The sequence below is a fragment of the Passer domesticus genome, chromosome 6, assembly GCF_036417665.1.
Source record: "Passer domesticus isolate bPasDom1 chromosome 6, bPasDom1.hap1, whole genome shotgun sequence".
In the NCBI taxonomy this organism is placed as follows: Eukaryota; Metazoa; Chordata; class Aves; order Passeriformes; family Passeridae; genus Passer; species Passer domesticus.
In genome coordinates, this window is record NC_087479.1 from 38,101,706 (window position 1) to 38,120,143 (window position 18,438).

Sequence of the window (18,438 nt, forward strand, 5' to 3'; positions counted from 1 at the left end):
TGTCCAGACAATTGGAGGCAATACTGTGTGCATGCACCACACAGGGATTGCCTTTGCTGCACTGCACACCTGTGCAAAATGTGGTCCCCATCACTGCTTCAGGCACATGCACTGCATGTGAACATTCTGCTTGCACATCATCCATCAGACCACACGTATTTTCGAACCAATGTGGCTGTGCGGTGCTGAACATACAGAAAATGAGATGAATGCATGACTGAAATTCAATCACTGAATCAATATTAGTATCATTGAAATTAAACTGGGCTGTAGCAATCATCACAGGTGCTCTCCTAGCGGGGGTTTCAGCAAAGCTGGCAATATGAAATAGTTTTCAGAGTGTCTGAATGTCAGATCTGAGGCAAGAATCTCACATTTCCAGAGCAGTAACTGAAGAGAGTTTGTTCTGCTAACTCAGAAGCCATGAAAATGTCCTGTGGGCAGCACAGTACCTGTTGAATACAGATACTGCTGCCCCGTTGGCAAAAACACATACTTTCACCTTGGGGATCTTGAATCCAGTTTCCTTGAAAGATCACAGCAGTTTAACTGCAGAAGGCAGACAAGAAACTGAAAGGACTGACTGAAAAGAAGGGTATGTTCCTAGGCATTTACTCCCAGAGCATGTTGTGGCAACCTCTGATCACCCAAGTGAGGACGCTGGGCTTCCACACAGCACAAATGGTAACAAGCTGCAATATTTCCAGTGACCCTGTCTAATTACAGGAACATGTAGCGATGTCTTTGGGTAAGAAAGGCTGCACACCTCTTTATGGTGATGTTACTTGCCATGCAGGGGGTAAAGTTTGCACTAGTCACATTGCCTTCTGCTTGGAATAACCAGATAGGCCAGTTTAGTTCATAGTCCTTGGCTGTGTCAGCAAAGTAGTCAGGGTTTGTCTCCATTAACTGCTCATCTATCTGCTCTGCCTGTCCTCAAACCCTGCTCAACATTATCATTAGTCCTACATGTTTTGCTCCACCTCTTCTCTGCCAGCCACTTCCTTGTAGAACTGGCACAGCTCCAGGATGGCTTGCAATTCACAACATGGAGCTCTACTGGTTCAACAAGAGGGACAGCTTGCTTTGCCCTAGATTGGGAGGGCAGCAGAAGTGGGCAGGAGGTTATTGTGGCAACAGGAAACAGTGGAACCTAAAAGAGAACAACATCCTGAGGTCATCTCATGGTGGGAAAAGCAGGTATCTGGGATAAAGAGGGTCGGGCTAGCTCCTGAGGAGAAAGTAAGCATGGCTGTTCCAAAGGGAGACAGGGAAAGGGGAGGAGCTTTTACACCCTTCTCATCCATCACAAGGTCTCCTTTCCTAAGCTAAAATATAGGTTTGCTCAATATATGTCAAAATTCTGGTTTCTGCTCAATGTGAGGTGAATGTGGGAATGATGGCAATGCCACAGAACACTTTGGGCTGGTGAGTGCTGAATTAATATGACATCCTTCTGCAACCAACTCTTATTGCAGGACTTCATTACGGAATTGCTCAGTCGATTGAGAGGTCTCAGAAGAGTCACCAATCCTCAGAAGAAATGACCTTGCTCACATGGAAAACCCAGCTCTGATTAAAAGGAAATGTGTATCTTCCTGACAAAAAACAGGATCAGCAACAGAACTTCTGAATGTGTTTAGGACTTATTATTACTGACAAACTTCACCAAGTTTGTGAACTCTGTACCAGTGGTTTGAAGTCTCCACTCCTTCCAGATCGACACACACAGCAGGGAGCTAGACTGTACATTTTCCTGATTCTTAAAGCGTGTGTTAACCTGAGGAAGAGGACAAGATTTCTCTCCTTTAGATTCTTCTAGGAATCTCCATGCTGGCCAAGGAGCACTGAATACAATTCTCAGGAGCTCATCAAGACTTCTTTTTTTCATCCACTGCAACGAAAACAAGGCATTGGTTATCACTCATTCATCAACATGGAAAATCAGCCACTGTTAAGCTGCACCTCATTTCAGTCTGGCTTAAACCCAACTGTGATCTCCTGCCTGTTACTGCTGTACATGACTCTACAGCATTGCACATACTTTGTAAGTCTTACTAAGCCTCTCTTATTTATGGAGGTTGGATAGAAAATATATGATAGTTTGGATGCACCTGGTTTTCCTAAGAAGTTTGTGAAACAGCTGCTACAGCTAATGGCTATTTTTTTTCCATTTTGTGGAATTTAAGACTTAAAACCTAGAAGCCTTTTCTAAAGGAACAAGGTCTGGGAATGATTTTTCTCCTAGTTTAAAAAGATGTTGGAAAATACTTATTTTATATTAAAGCAGAAAAAACCAGCCATGCACTACTCGGTTTTGCTCTCTCTTTAGATTCTAAAGAAAACCTGAAGTAAAAAATACCTGCTCCCAAGTTCCCTTCAGGGAGCATCTCGGAGCGAGACTTTTGCAGACAGGTAGGTCTCACAAATGAGCAGGGAAGTAGGACACAGTACCTTGCTGCACAAACTCTTCTGGCTACAACTAATATTTGCCTGGAAAAATACAGAGGAAACTACATCCAGCCTCTCAGCAAGTCAGTAACTTGACACATGGACTAGGACATAAGACAGCAAATGGAGGCTGATTGCTTAGGCAGAGCGCTCTCACATTATGCCCTGTCCCTACATTGATACCTGCCATGCAAACACAAGAGATGAGTGTGAGTCACATCCAGAGGAGCTCCTACAGAGCAGAACATTCAAGGCCAGCTTTTGAGTACATCTTTTGTGTGTTTGGTGAACCAGGCAGAAGGGACCAACTACGGAACGAGAGGGACATGCAGGTTAGCTAACAAAGACAAACAAGGATTCTTGGGCTGAACCAGTAATATCTTAAATGCATTAGTCTTTCCATCTTTATCAGTAGCAGAGTGATGACTATTATCTTGTTCTTCCTTCCTATTTTCCAGCTGTCAGTGAATAAACTGTAGTTTGTGTCCTCTAAGAAGACAAAATCCAAGCTGCAGTAACAACTGTGATGTAAGGGTCTGCTTCCTTTCACATGCTTTTCTTGTATCTGACTGGAAGCTGGCAAGCCATGGACCTCATGTCTTGTTCTAAGACTGCTCCAAGGTGTTCTAAAGCTCACCCACTAGGCTGGAGAAATGGTCTTTCTCTATCAGATCCAATATATGTCTTTGGTAGCCCTGGGAACATGCCCATTTTGGCTTAATAAGGGGCTAGTGGGACATGCCTACCCTCAAGAAATCTCAACTTAATCAGTAACATAACAAAAAAAATCCAGACCTGCAATGGTTGCAGATCTGGCTTAAGGATGACACCTGCTAACACTCATGTAACACACCCCTTGAGAAAGGAGAGCAGCACATTAACAAAAAGCTCTGAGCACTGGTAAAAAAAGACTAGGATCAAACAGAAGTGCAGGTGGAAGAGCTAGGTGGATGGGTGGATAAGGAGAGTGTCCTAAACTAGAGATGCAATTAGCTACAGCACAGCAGTATAGGAGTTCAGGTTAGTTACATACCCCACTAACAGGCTTTGTTTTATTCTGCCGAGCTGCAACAGCACAAAGACATGACATGCCTCTCCTCTGGCCCAAGAGAAATAGCTTCTTTCCCCTGGGAACGGTTCTACAGAACAGTATTTCCTCAATATGGAGTGACGCAAAAAGAATTTTTTGTCTGTGCTTTAAGGTAGACATTGTTAGAATCAAAGACAAAGCAGGTTCTGAAAACTCTGCTTGACCAAAGTTGTCTTTATGCTTATTCTGCAAGCAGCAGGCACAGAGTAAGCTGCAGACCCTATCATGTGCAGTTGGTTCTGATACATAAGGAATTCTGATATATAATGATACCTGAGAGCACTTCAACTGAGCACACTGAGATCAGGGGAGCAAGGCAACATGTGGCCAGTGGTAGATGGTTTCTCAGCTCACTGGTGTAAAAGAAAAAGCCATGTAATGCAATCAGAGTAACTTCTTTTTTGTTTCATTCTTAAACAATAGTAAAGCACACTTGGTTTGATTTACGTTTTGGCTGTTCTCCCACTAGACCACAAGGATAGATTAAAATCAATGCTTGAAAAATTTTTGTTACAAACATCTTCCAGTTAACTTTGCTGTTTCTCAGTATCACCACTAGCAAAAGTATGTAGATACTATCTATGAATGTTGCTTGAAAGGAGCTTTGCCCTCTAGATTATAGAAAGATAACCCAATGTATGCAAGTTCATGAACTTTTCTAATTTGAATTCTTATTGGAGTTGAGCCCACATTCGATAATTCACATATATAACATTTTGAAAGGGAAAGAAAATCCCTCATGACTTGCTACAAAGACAAGAGCAAAGAAGTTGAATCTCTTTCTTGAAGATGCCAAGCTGTCTTCTGTCCTTGAACAGCTATGACTGAAGTTGATCTGGCCTGTCAGGAATTGACTGATTACCAGTATCTTTATTTACCAGCACCTTTTCAGAGACAAGGATAGGGAGTAAGTAACACAGCTAACAGTGCACTGCCCTCTTAAAGGTCATGCAGCATTCCTCTTTCACAATACAGATTCAGCTAGGTGTGCTTCCTGCAGACAGCCCATCTGGATACCCCTCTGCCCCTCCTACATGGAGTTCACTGAGGCAACAGCTACAGTAGGAATGGCTTTTCAGGGGAAAGTGATTGGGCTACTACTAAAATGCCCCATTACATGCAGAAAGTGCAGCAGCCACAAAAATGTCCATTAGTGGTGCAGGGAAAGCAGCAGCTTGTGTCTGTATGACTTGAAGAGAGTCTTCCATGTATGACTAAGTTCTATTTCAGGTAATGGGTTGGGTGCATTTCTGGATTCCTTAGGATGGCCCCACAGAAACCAATGTGGGAATCTAAATAAACTGCTTCCGGCTGCAACCTGCTCCATTAATACTGATGTGAACAGGGCAGGGCTTACAAGGCAGAGGCTGCCTAGCTGCAAGGGAGCTCAAAGTTTTGTTGTGCCTGATGAAGCATTCAAAAATGTTGCAAGTATCATACCAGCTCATACTAAGATATTGAAAAAAACAGCAGCTGTAGATCAAGAAACAAAATTACTACTAACTGCTTGGGAAGACACAGGCTGAAACCCAAAGCAGTGGATCAATTTAGGAGAGAAATAAGAACAGATAGCTGCATCTTCCCCTGTATATGTAAAACATGAAGGCTTTAACCTCAGATAGAACTGGGCTGTCTTACTACCAGACTAATTGTCCATGTCAAATAGCAATGAAAAAGTGTCACTCCTATGATAACATAAATAAAGAACAGCATTTTGTTTTGATTTTTAAGACTGCAAGCTCCTCAGGGCTTACTTAAATAGCTTACTTAAATTTTGTGTGTCGTAGGGTTAATTGTGAACTCTTGCATCAGAACAATTCAAATAGTTTTCCCATCTACCTGCCCAAAGGAGACAGGCAGTGATGAAGAAAGGGCTGCCAGGAGAAAGAAGATCCTCCACAGAAGTCGGGTTTTGCCACCCCTTCCTAAGCAAAGCTTTTGATGGCACTGCTGGATACACTTGCCATTTTTAGTGTGTTGACCTAAAGTATTACTATTCTACATTGTTTGAACCAGCTTTTTGTTGAAGAGTCTGATCCAGAGCAACACATTAGCAGAAACCCACCTTCAACAGTGGTTTCATTCATTTGCTGTCCTCTGACCAGAGGTGCAGGTAAACACAGTTTCATCACTTCACCTTGGAGGCACTGACCTTAAGCACCGGGGCAAGGCAGACATCTGGGAGTGGCAGTGTCAAACCAGACAGGCAAGATTCATTGGAAATTCCCTGTCAAGGGCAAATCCTTAATTTTGTTGCAATTGGAATTGTCAGCCTTAGAGAGCTCTCTCAGAAGGCACATTATTTGGAAAGAGCTCATCCTGATGGAATAATAGAGCATGTTTACAGCCAATTTACTTGGGTATTTGAAGCAATTCTGGGTGTTCTGGGCACTGGCAAGTGCCACTTGCATCTGGATTGTCTCCCAGGAGGGATATGGACATATGCAACTGAGCTTTGCTCGCAACCAGATGAAGAGCATCACACAGGTAACATTTTTATCTTACCAGGTGACCAAATAATAAACAAAGTCAAGTTCTGCTTTCAGACTTATACGTAGCTCTTTCAGACTAACATGTTGCTCTTACAGATGACATGACCTTGGCACAGCCACTGCAGGCCACAACACTGTATCAGTAGCAGATTACCTTTTCAAAGGATCCTTCCTTTCATGCCAGTGAGCAACATCTCCCTGCATCTTTTCCAGACGTGCCACAGAAACATTTTTGATGACTTCACTATTCTTCATTTCTTTCCCTAAGCTGCTTGACACTAGGAATAACATACCATTATAAGAAAGCAACACTTTGATAAGGGCTATCAGGCATTTTCAGGAGAGACTTTAACCACAGGCCTCTGTAAATAATTTTTATTATGCTTTGCAAGTTCCCATCACACACATGATCACAATGCAGACATTTTTCTCAGTGCAAAGTGCTTTCCTGCCTGTAGAACCAGTGTATAAGCTGTTAGTAAAAGCAGGAAGTTATTTATCAGCCAGTCAGTACTGCCTTAAACACACATCTTTACTGCTACCCACATTGTCTTACCATCTGTATTTACAGACTTGTATCCACCTCTTCATATCAAGTTCTCATTTATCCCCAAGCATGCACAGCAAACCCTGCACTTCTCAGGTGTATTTGTGAACACCAAGTCACACACCCTCCAAGCCTCTCTCAAATTACAGCACATCCTTTAACTGTCCAAAACATCACCCGTTTTGGCTGCAAATCCACTTAGATTCTTCCCATCTGGCTGGCTTCTCTATTTTCCCATTCTCCAGCTCCTCTTCTGCCCATAAGTGTGGTCACTTCTGTTTGCAAGGAAGATGATAGCGGGAGGTGTGGTGGTCCTTCAGGTCAAACTCCTCATGGCCTTCCCTAAGAAGCAAATACAAAGTGCAGTCAGAAGCAAATACCCAGGCCAGGAACTCACCCTTGGCCACTGCACAAGAGCAGTGCACTCCCAGCAGCCCTTAACCAGAAACTTATCCCAAGAGTTGGCTGTGAAGACCTGAATGGCAGCCATGTGGACTAACTACTTAAGATATTTGCTTTTAACAGAAATTTCTAAGGTGCTTTATGGGAATGTCTGCTCATCCTTGTCACTGGATTTGAAAATGACAACAGGTCCTGCTTCTTTCCCTCTTGAAGAGACTCATGTAACTCATGGCTCATTTTCAGCACTGTGTCTGTGACTCCAGTGACATTAGCCACTGCGACAACAGAGGAAGTGACAGTCTCCTCCAGAAAACTCTGGAAAATAACTGAAAATAATGCAGTGTATTGGCAGCTGTCTTAACCAGGAGCAGGCAGTGTTGAGTAAGATACAAGCCTGCATCCGCAGTGTGTGGATGATACACTCACCTGCCAGACTGTTAAATCTGCTTTTACTGATGTTTGCTGTCAGATACTTTTGTTCATATGCTTTGTTTTAACAATCTAACATTGCCAGTCATATGTTTTCTGAACATTTTCATATGGACTTCCCCCACCACATTTGCATTTCCCTACAAACACCTTTGCAGGAAATGAGACAATATGCACAAAAAGCATCTCTTATTATCCAACCACATTTTTAGCAACCTGCTGTCTTAATGTCATCCAGCACAAATCTGAGAACCCAGCCAATACTTCTGAGGCTTGGAAAAAGAGAAGTCACACAACCTGTCAGGAATAACTTTGTATTCAAATGAATTAACCCTCCAAATCTGAGGCATGAAAATTTTGTCAAAAATCAAGCTACCTGTGTTTCAGAACAAAGACTACAGCTGCTGCAAGTCTTTCACCAGCCTGAGTGGTGAAAAAAGGCTCACACATACATATTTCAACAAAGAATTTTTAATATGGTTTAGGATTGCAAAGTCTCAACCTAAGAAAACCCTCAGGAATTCATACTATCTGATCTCCCCCTTTAAGGGAATCCAGCCTAGGTCATCCATCAATGGCATTAACAAGCCATAGGAGTCACTGAACAATGGCCTCATTTATCCCATCCCACGTAATGCAGCATATCAGCTGCTCCAGAGAACACTCAGACAATGTGCCCAAACATGCACTGAAACATTTCTGCCTAGGACCAGTTTAGTTCCTGAAGCCTGGAACAACTACTGATCTCACAAAGTATTTCTCTAACAACCAGCATTTAGTTCAAATCTGGATTCCTCAAATCTTGCCTCCTACGGCCTGTTTTTCTGCCTAGTGAGAAAAACATACAAAGAGGACAAGCTTACCTTTGACCCACCTCTGAGACCCAGAGGAATTGCAAGACTCACCAAAAACAGCGCTGACAGTAGAGGTCCCCATCACAGCCATGGCAGCGCAAAGTGGCATCTTCATTGCAGATGCAGCACCAGGGTAACTCATCCTCATCACTATCATCTGCCCTTGCAAGAGCTGTGATGGCTGGAGTGTGGCTCTAATTCACACAGAAAACAAGAGACAGAGAGTTCAAACCCCAGCATGGACAATAAAGGATATTAACTAACACATGATGGCCACAGTGCCCTGTCCCATAGTCCACAGTTTCCTCTCTGCTGATCCTAAGTCTGTGAGATGAACTTGCCCAGAGTGCAGGGACAGGCACATATATCTATATGTATATCTATATATCTAGTTGTCAAATAAAAACCTAGGGTATTGGGTTTTTAGAATTTGGGTTTAAATCTATGTTGTTTGGAATGTAAAGAGGTATTCAGCCTCATTTAGTGTCTACAGTGACATACACCCACATTGCATGTGCTGTGTTAAGGGCATAAAGCCCAGATATTCTGGCAGGCACCACAACAATACCATGTGACAGACAATTCCTGCTGCAAAAGCTACAGATCAAAGAGTTTTGCTGAAAGGAGCTGTGTGGGAAGGGAAAGGAATGTGGAGATAGGATCATTGTTTTCTCCCTGTTGTGGGAAGAAAACTTCAAAAAAGTTCAAAACACAAAAGAAGTGCTTTGCCAAAAGGCCCCTACTATTCATTCATACCTGAGGCTGGGACAAAAAGATCTTCTGAAATCATAATCTAAATATATCCATACAGCCAACTATGGCCTCCTTCTCCCTTACAGAGAACTCTTGTGGAACTTAAAACACACTGAAGACATAGTGCCTGGACACTGGCAAAGGCAGCTTCCTGACACAATCTTTTCCTCACACTATCTTTTGCATCAGTAATCCCAGAAATGCAAGGTGTCATACCTGAGATTGATGTTTTTGATAATGTTTACAATTATATAATTTCTTCCAATGGGAGCAGGCCTGACAGGTGCCTGTGAGTCACAGGTGCATTTAATACACATTAGAGATTATGTATATATTTCCATAGTAGGCCAGAATCCACTCTGAGCATAGGGTATCCTGCTACTAATTCCTTCTTCTGACATTATATGAGAATATGAACAGCAGAATGCTATCTAGAGGTTCTATTCTGCTGAAAACACTGGTAAACCTCCCATTTACTCTGGTTCAGATTGTATGGCACTAGACCATGGCCTTGTTGATCTTATTATACATATATATATTGTGAGGTGTCTACCACCTTCTCTTGGTTTACACAACTCTATAACATTCAACTCAAAGCCAGCCTGGAAGGAACTGTATTCCAGGGAACAATTCCTTTAATAAGTACAAGGATGATTCACAGCTGAGCTCAGAGCTGGTCAGCCTTGCAGAAGCTGCTTGGCTTGTTAGCTCTGGAGAAACTGGTTATTTAATTTTTTTTTCTGCATCAAGCCCAGGATACAACAAACTTTTGCTGCAGAACTGTACTCTCCTGACACTCTGGAACATTCCAGATGTCAGTTCAAGAGATCCTGACCATTTCACTGACCTTTTGCTTTGCTTTTTTACACAGGTTCTGTTGTGAGGGTCCTAGTTGGGTGGTCTGATCTGGGGGAATGTTGAATCCACTTGCTTCATCCAGGGCTGCTTCCTCTGTGAGCTGGTGACAACACAAAGGAAGAAGTCTTCTTGTTTCAAACACAGCCTCATTCTAGGCCCTAAACCTCCTGTGCTTGTTGCTCTCATGCAGTAACAGGAGATGACAAGTCTGAATGCAGCTGGTGTTACCCAGACAGATGAAAGCTCACTCTGCACTCAGAACACTGTGTGTCCATTGTGGACAGTCTGCAGCAGCAGGGGCCTGCAGCTCACACACTCTGCTTTGCAGTGCAGCTAGCAGGCCCTCTGCATCATGCTAATCACACACATGTGACATATCAGACAAACTTAAGCTCAGGTCTGCCTGCAAGACAATTCAGAGACATTTTGGGGAGAAATGTAAGCATAAGCTGAGCTACACAGCACACATCTCATCATCCACGTTCTAACTGGCTGGAGGAAAACACAGAACAAGAAGAGAGGAAGTACCAGCAAAGTGTGGTTATGCAGGAGACACATGCAGACCACAAGAGACACTAAGCATGAATGAGAAAGACAGTGTGACAGACCAGAAATATTGTTTTCAATTGCCTGTCAAATAGCTGAATGGACCACGGGAGCTAGTATTGGAAAACCACCAGGAAAGTAAGGAAGGAAACTCTTCTCAGGAACAGAAACACAACCTTTGTATGCTCACCAGGTAACACACTCACGAGGCATAACCAAGAGGAAGAAAAACAAGGCCACAGCTGCCACTTCTGACCTGTTTCAGCACTTGGCGAATGGCCTCCTCCTCAGCCACTTCCTCATCACTGTCAGGGAGCTTATAGGTTTCCAGTGTAACTGTAGGAGTAGGAAATGTGAGACTGTAACTCACACCTGCCTCAAGCCTTGTGCACACTAATGTACCAGAGACAATTATTTGTGGTGTGAGCTGGTTGTCCATTTTGACTCTGACCTTTTAAGGTGCAGGTTCCTCATAAAGGACATTACTGTTTATTTTTAATACTTGGAAGAGAGATGGAAAAGATCCCCACCAAAACCAGAGTTTTGATTTTAGAAGTTTTGTTAACCTCACCAAAGCATGCTAAAATTATCCCAAAGAAGGGTGCAAGACAAAGCAGCCTGACCTTACAGTTCCAGCCTTTATCCTCAACTTAGATCTTTCATAATGATTTCATGACAAACCATCCTGTACACCTTAGCAGACGGAACCAAATTCCAGTCTGTTTCTTGCAGAACAGAATAATTAAATGGATAAACACTAATAAAGAATTTACTCTGTCATAGCAATTTGACTCCTCTCTTGGCACTGTATTCTCACCTGCTACCCACCTTTCTCTGGGTCCTCGCCCTTGAGTGCTGCCAGTCTCTTGGCAACCTGTAGGATCTTTTCCTGCCTAGTATTCTCCTCCCGCAGCTCAGCAGCAGCTTCTGACAGAAGTTTATTCTTCTCTTCCTCTAGCTGTTTTGGGTCCAGATTTGCAGGGCAAACACAATCTTTACTTCCCCGATTGAGATCATTCAAACTCTGGCTACTAACAGCTGCAGACAGACACACAGAACACACTGGTGACTCAGCAGCAATGTTCCTTGGGCACAGAAAACATGACAAATAATGCTGTGAGAGCAGCTCGTTGCTCTCCACAAAACTGGAAACTAGAGGAAAAGGCATGCCAGTGGGATCTTCACTGTACACGAAGAGAAGAAAATGAGCTAATCTGTGGCTTAGAGTGAGTTTACAGAGAAAGCAGTGCAGCCAGGAAGATAATGGTATGCCAGATTCTGATGTGCACAGGTGCATTAGCAGTAGCAACAGCTCCTCTCCAGGGAGAAGAGAAACACTTTAGAGAAACAGAGAATCTGAATAATACAATCTTGACAAGAAGGAACTATCTCCAAGCAAAGACACAGCATGGAGCCAGATGGCTGCTCTTGGCCAGTGCAAGGGATTATAAAGGGAAGATATGGACAAACTGGACACTCAGCTCACCTGTAAGTTACATAGGGAGGCACAAACCCCCTTCTCAGCATAGCACATACATTATTAGACATAAACCAGTCTTTAGAAGCTGAAACAAGATACCTTGAGGCTGAACTCCTGGTCTGTAATGCTCATCAATGGCAACCTCCTCAGACAGCTGAGTTAACAGGTCATCTGTCTGCTGGACCAGACTTCGGGTATCCGGGGGTTGGTGCACCTAAGAAACCAGGGAGTGTGGGAAAAGGCAAGTGAGAGGAAAGTGGCCTACTCAATCAAAGGAGAATCTTGGCAACCAAGATCACCCTAGATGGGAGCAGTATACAAAGATGCCTCCACTGATATTGAGAATCTCAGTTTACAGTTATGTGGGGTAAGGGTTTCATTTTCAGAGGTGCTGAATGCACACAGCTCTAAGAGCAATCACCCAAACAAGGCAAAGGGGGGCTGAATGTGTAGAAATACAAGCTGCTGGGTCCCAGCTCCAGCTCTGCCACTACCTCCAGAGTAAACTAAGTGCCATTCTCAACAGTGCCAGCCAGCAAGCCCCACACAGACCTACGACAACAGCTGGGCAAGCAGCTGAAAGAACCGTAAGGAAATGGTATCCGGGGGGACAAGATTATTCCTATAGGCTTTCAAGGCATATATTCAACTATTCCTCTGCAAACTCAGACAAATCACACTGGGCTTCCATTCCTGGAAAAATTAACAGGATTCTGCCCAGCTGATATGCAGTAACAGCTAGAAGATGTAATTAGAAGGTAGGGCTGATAAGTCTGCAATACAAATAGCTCTGAAAAGCTATGACCACTCATGTACATAAATGAGTTGAGAGTAAAAAACCTTAGCATCTATTGTTAAAAATATACATTCTGCATTCAAACTGAAGCTTTGAATGGGTAAAGGCTGGTGATTTACTTCTGGAGCAATGACACAATCAGGAAACAGAGATTTCTGAAGAAAGCTACCTGAACACAAAAAGGCTGAAGAAGGAAGAATGGTTAGCATGCTGTGACACCAGTTACTGTGTCAGCTCAGAATAAATTGCTGACTAAAGAGCTGAGGGAGCTTACAGGTCTGGGTGCTTGGGAAGGAGGATCTCTACCCTGCAGGACAGCCAACCGGTCCTCCATTTCCCTTGTGGATGGAACAGGTCCTCGGCCATCCTCCTTCAGGGCTGCCAGCCTAGCTTCGATCTCAGCCTGAGTAGGGATGGACTCTGCAATTCACAATAACCCAAGGGAGGAGATTATTTTGTTATTGAAAATGAAAAGCTACATGTTTCTTTCCCTAAAACTGTATTTCTTTCTGCAATCAGACTCTGAACGCCTGAGTAAAAACCTCGCCCAGCCCTGACGTGAATGAAGGGTCATACTGCAGTGACTCAGAGACTACCCTGATGCTAACTGCTATCCCTTTCTTCCAAGCCCTTGCCTTCTTCACAGTTTATCTCCTAGCCATAACACAAGTATTAGGCTGATGTCATCTGGAAATCAGCTGACTTGGGATTTTAGGGACAGGTAGAGAAATGAGTGTAATTTAGGCAGTCCAGTCCATTGGTCCCACATCTCCTAATGCAATCTCAGCCTCATCAGACTCAAACTATCCACTGCCACACAACAGATGAGAGGCAATGGCTGCAAGTTATTCCAGGGGAGGTTTAGATTGGAAAAACTGGCTATTAGGAAAAATTGCTTCACAGAAAGGGTTGTCAAGCACTGCAAAAGGCTGCCCAGGGAAGTGGCTGAGTCACCATCCTTGAAGGTACCCAAAAGATGTGGTACATGTGGCACTCTGGGATATGGTTTAGTGGTGGACTTGGCAATGCTGGGTTAACAGTTGGACTCAATGATTCTACAATAACCAGGTAACCACTCTGAAGAGCGTTCTTTTCCTTTCAGAGACCATACATAACATCTAAAATAGTTTATTCTCATGCAAGCACCTCAAAGCAGTCCCAGAACCTGACAGTTGTGGACTGAAATGAAAATCCTTTTCCTTCTCTGTGAGACAAGGCTGGTCAGAACATAGTCCCACAGAGACTGGAACTGCTGATGCCCAAGACAATGACTCACAGGAAACCTTCTTCAAAATAGTTTGGCCAAAGACTTTCATTTAATTCTACTCCAAGTGGGTTAGACACATGTTTTTAACTCAAAAACCAGAAAATTAAGAAGTGATTTTAGGGTAGCTGAGGAGTAGTTTCAAGAGAACCCCAAGAAGCAAAATGAAACTGGAACATTGATCTAAAATCATTGTAGAAGATAGCCATTGTGGCAGCAGACCTTGGATGCTCTGTCCTATTTTAAGCTTCCATCCCCCTAATATCACAGCCACTTAAAGCCCAGCACTTTCGTTCCAGGTTCCTTGTTTCCCAAATAGTAGTGTTCCCACCCAAGGTATTTATGGTGTTCTCTAAAACTCACTTGGTCTCCTTTCCTCCCTGAGCCTCTCCAGTCTCTCTGCAATAGCTCTATCCTCTTTTGAGAGCCCCTGGTATCTGCAGCCTGCTCGACCTGGGGCTTTTGCAGCTGCTTTCTGTTGGTCTTTCAGCTGGTTTTGTTTAGCCTCAAAAGCTGCTACACGCCTGTGACAAGGATGGAAAAAATACATGTCAATGAGAACAAGGATTTTAACCCAGAGATAAGAAAACATCCTCTGTGAACCCAACAGGCTATCTGAAGAATGCCAGTGCAGAACAGAAATGAAATCACTTTCTCCAATATCAGCATAATAAAGTACTCCTAAGAGTAAGGAAAACCTTAGCTCACAAGAACAACACATCTGGCAGCACTTCCCAGCAGACAAGGAACATTTCACCACAAGGTTCCTGTTTCCAAGCCAACTCTGGTCAGCCACAGATAACTGCAGGCAGGTGGCTATTCAGGAGTCGATTCAAAAGAGCATATCCCCCACCCCTCCAAACAAACTAACAGCCTAAATAAGAAAACAAAAAGTCCATCCTTAATTTAACTCTGAACAAGCAAATACCCACACCACAAGCCTCACTTTTACTGGTATCCAAGGGGAAGAGGAGGCCCTAAAAGGCTGATCTGCAGCAGAAAGAACTGCTTGGCAAGTGCAACTCACTTTTTGTAGTTTTCTGGTGGTGACCATTTTGCTGAACTGCTTTGAGATCCTTCTCTGAAAGACAAAAATTATTTCTCTGAACTCAAAATACTGACAATACTTGACAATACTGACAATCATCTAGTCTCTCATCTCAAGAGGAATCAGTAGGTGTTTCTTGACCTCTTGGTACAGCCCCTTTCTTAACCTCATTAATACTGAGAGGAATCAGCTTATGCAAGGGATTAAGACAATATAGCTGCCCAGGACAGCAGGAGCCTTCATCTCTGTCCTTTGGTCCAGTTGTTTTGCATCTGGACAGAATGTGACTTAATACAGTCACCAGTGATCCCAAGGAGGTGGGGCTGAAATACCCTTGCCTCCCACAGCCTGCACCTCCCAGTTCAGAGAGCAGGTGGGGAGTACTCAGGTAAGACTCCCAGTGTAATTAGCTTCCCTGCAGCAGGACACTCTGGAAGGAGCTGGGGCATGCAACAAACACAGAATTATATAACATGCAAGTAAAACAAAGCATTACAAAAGTTATTATATAACATCTTACAAAACACTTGAGCACTACATGCTTAAAAAAAGGTCTAACTCTTCCACTTTGCTGTGTTCAGGCTGAGGGACTAAACTAGACACTCATGTAAGTTAGTTAGCATAATTTATTCATTCTTAGAAATCACAGCTATGTCCCATATAGCAATGACTGAATGCAACATTGTTTGAATGCTTTCCAAAGTTCTAAGGCTTCAATTCTGAAAGCTATTTGCATACAGAACAACAACATATGCAGCTTACAGAAGTGCAGCCTATGTGTATTACCTGCAGGACAGGATGCCATCCAGAGGGATCTGCACAAGCTCAAGAAGTGGGCCTTGGGACTCTCAGGAGGTTAAATGAGACAAAATGCAAGGTGCTGCACTTGGGTTGGGGCAACTCCTGGTATCAACACAGGCTGGGGACAAACAGACCAAGAGCAGCTCTGCCAAAAAGGACCTGGGAGTGCTGGTGAATAGGAGGCTGGACATGACCCAGCAATGTGTGCTCACAGCCCAGAAAGCCAACTGTGTCCTGGGCTGTATCCAAAGCAGCATGGCCAGCAGGGCAAGGGAGGAGATTCTACCCATCTCTTCTCTCACAGGATCCCACCAGCAGTGCTGCATTCAGCTCTGGGGTCTTCCCAGAAACTTCCAGGAAAGACGGAGAAGGATTTTTTTTTTAGAAGTGCACATAGTGACAGCACAAGGGGGAAATGGTTTTAAACTGAAAGAGCACAGGTTTAGATTAGATACTAGAAAAAAATTCTTTACTTGGAGAGTGGCAAAACACTGGAACAGGTTGCCCAGAGAAGATGTGGATGCCCCATCCCTGGAAGTGTTCAAGGTCAGGTGGGATGCAGCTCTTAGCAACCTGGTCTAGTGGAAGGTGTCCCTGCCTACAGCATAGTGGCTGGAAATAGATGACTTTTAAGGTCCCTTCCAACCCAGACCACTCTATGATTCTATAATCTACCTGCTATCCAGTCAGGGAAGATTGTTTTTCTACTGTAGCTCTCTAGTGCTGATATTAAAATTATGAGAAAAAAACACCCAGAGGAAACATCAAGACAGGTGGCTCTGTTTTCTCAATGGCTTTGAAGTTGTGAAGGGAAATGATAATTTCAAAACTGAAAAGACTGAATACTGTCCTTCACTGTTTTCAGCAGCCCATGAAGATGAAGACCTTCACTAATGAGGCTCTTCTTTCAACATCTGCAGAGCCAGAAAATTTCCCCCTTGCTGATGAAAATTCCTTGCTATAGGAGAAAAGTGAGGAAAAGGAACAAGAGAAATGCAAGAGAAAAAGAAGGCACGGAAGAATTGGTTGACAGAGGAATTCTGGTGTACATCTGTGTTCTTATGTTGCTTGTTCAAGTGTATAATCCTGCTGCTACTGAATCATGTTTTGCTTTCAACAGGAAGTCTACTGGTTATGTTTGCAAATAATTTTTAAAGTTTTCTTTTAAAAGCAAAAGTTTTATAGGCTTTAGGCTACAGAACTTTACATCTTCAGGCCACATATAGCAGAGATCCCTCAGTGAGGAGGATTTATGTCATTGTTTGCCCACAGAATTACTAACACTTTGAGCATCTTATTGTCAGGCTACTCAGCTATACACAGCTGAGAAGACTGCCAGAACTGTTAAAGCAGTGTAGATTTCTAGGCAAAAACACAGTGTGGCTTAACCTCAGCCCATCTAGTTAAGCTGTCCACAAGAATTCAGTGTCCATCCATGAAGATTTAAACCTGATGCTTTCAAACTACAGATCATAGAGAACAGGCACAAATCCTGATTACTATTTTAGGACTGCACAGCTCATATAACAATAAGTTCAGAGATGTCCTGTCTTGAAATTCTGGGGTACAGGCAGCATCCATGCACATATGGAAGGCAGAGCTCTCCTGCACAAATCTGCAACACCACACTGAATGTAAACCGAAGGAAAAAAATCAGCAAACTGTCTTTGGGTGAAGAAACACTCCTGTCTTACCCAGTTAGTTTTTCATGGCACTGCTTGCACACCTTCTGCTGAGTGTTTCCACAGCGGGGAACCACAGCGCTGAAGCTCCGGCAGCCCGAGCAGAAGGACCGTCCGCAGCTCTTGCAGCCACACTGCAGAGACAGGAGAGAGGGGCAGGACAGGGCTTCAGCACCTCGCCACGGCTGTGCTCACGGGCACAGTGCCCGTGCCGAGGCACACACAGAATAATGCTGGGGCTATGCTGATTTTTTGGTGACAGAACTGTTTCACCAGCTGCTGCTGAAGATACGGAGACTCAAGAACCTTGGAGCACCAGCAGATAACTCCTGCTGGGAGCAGAGTCACCACTTCTCCCCATGGTACAGCGAAGTGTGTGTGTGAACTGAGACCATGACAGAATCCTGGATTAGAGGGATGGCATTCAATGACTTTTTGTTTCTTTGGCCAGTAATTTCTCATACTTGAAGACATACCGGAATTAGGCACCCTAAGATCTCAGTAAGCAAGGACAACAACGCCGGGAAGCGTGTCTCGGCGCCGGGCGAGGCAGCTCCCGGCTCCCTTCTCAGTCCCTGGCACGGCGGGGAGGCACCCGCGGGACCGGCCCGTTCCTGACCCCCGCAGCCGGACTTGCCTCTTTCTTGAAGACAGAGAACTTGGACGCGCAGCCATAGCACCGGTTATCCATAGCGCTGCGCCCCAGCCCGCCCTCAGGCACGGCGCTGCACCCCCGCTATCCCAGGCTCCATGGTCTGCCCGGTGCCGCGGCTGCCTCAGGCCCAGGGATCGGCGGCGAGCGGGGCTGTCACAAGCCGGGAGCCGCGGACACCACCCTCCCGTCCCCCAACACAAAACTGGCGACGCACGGCCCTATGGGAGTTGTAGTCTCTTGCTCCTCCCTCCCGGCCTTCAGAGGCCAGGCAGCTCTCCGCAAGTAAACTA

At 44.2% G+C, this 18,438-nt stretch overlaps 2 protein-coding genes across 8 annotated transcripts in view; one reads left to right on the forward strand and one right to left on the reverse strand.

The window, feature by feature from the left end:
• The window catches only part of PPP1R14D (protein phosphatase 1 regulatory inhibitor subunit 14D), a 40,219-nt gene extending 33,297 nt beyond the window's left edge, over positions 1-6,922 (forward strand). For all 7 annotated transcript variants that reach the window (XM_064424694.1, XM_064424695.1, XM_064424696.1 and 4 more), the window contains one exon: positions 1,479-6,922. In XM_064424694.1, coding sequence (XP_064280764.1) covers positions 1,479-1,547 — 69 coding nt within the window. In that variant the 3' untranslated portion in view covers positions 1,548-6,922. The remainder of the gene's footprint in view (positions 1-1,478) is intronic.
• ZFYVE19 (zinc finger FYVE-type containing 19) lies at positions 6,394-18,334 on the reverse strand. Its single transcript, XM_064424690.1, has 11 exons — positions 18,131-18,334; positions 17,506-17,627; positions 14,990-15,043; positions 14,326-14,486; positions 12,973-13,118; positions 12,002-12,116; positions 11,251-11,460; positions 10,679-10,758; positions 9,866-9,976; positions 8,317-8,459; positions 6,394-6,922 (listed from the first exon to the last, which is right to left on the reverse strand). The coding sequence occupies exons 1-11, from the start codon at positions 18,182-18,184 to the stop codon at positions 6,850-6,852; spliced, it is 1,269 nt and encodes a 422-aa protein (XP_064280760.1). The 5' UTR covers positions 18,185-18,334; the 3' UTR covers positions 6,394-6,849.
• Positions 18,335-18,438: the final 104 nt, after the last annotated feature.

Coding starts and splice junctions, on each gene's coding strand:
- ZFYVE19 (XM_064424690.1), bottom strand. CDS start 18,184: ATGGATAACCGGTGCTATGGCTGCGCGTCCAAGTTCTCTGTCTTCAAG. Junction 17,628..18,130: donor TCTCTGTCTTCAAGAAAGAG/GCAAGTCCGGCT, acceptor CTGTCTCTGCAG/TGTGGCTGCAAGAGCTGCGG. Junction 11,461..12,001: donor ACCAGGAGTTCAGCCTCAAG/GTATCTTGTTTC, acceptor GTCTGTCTGCAG/CTGTTAGTAGCCAGAGTTTG.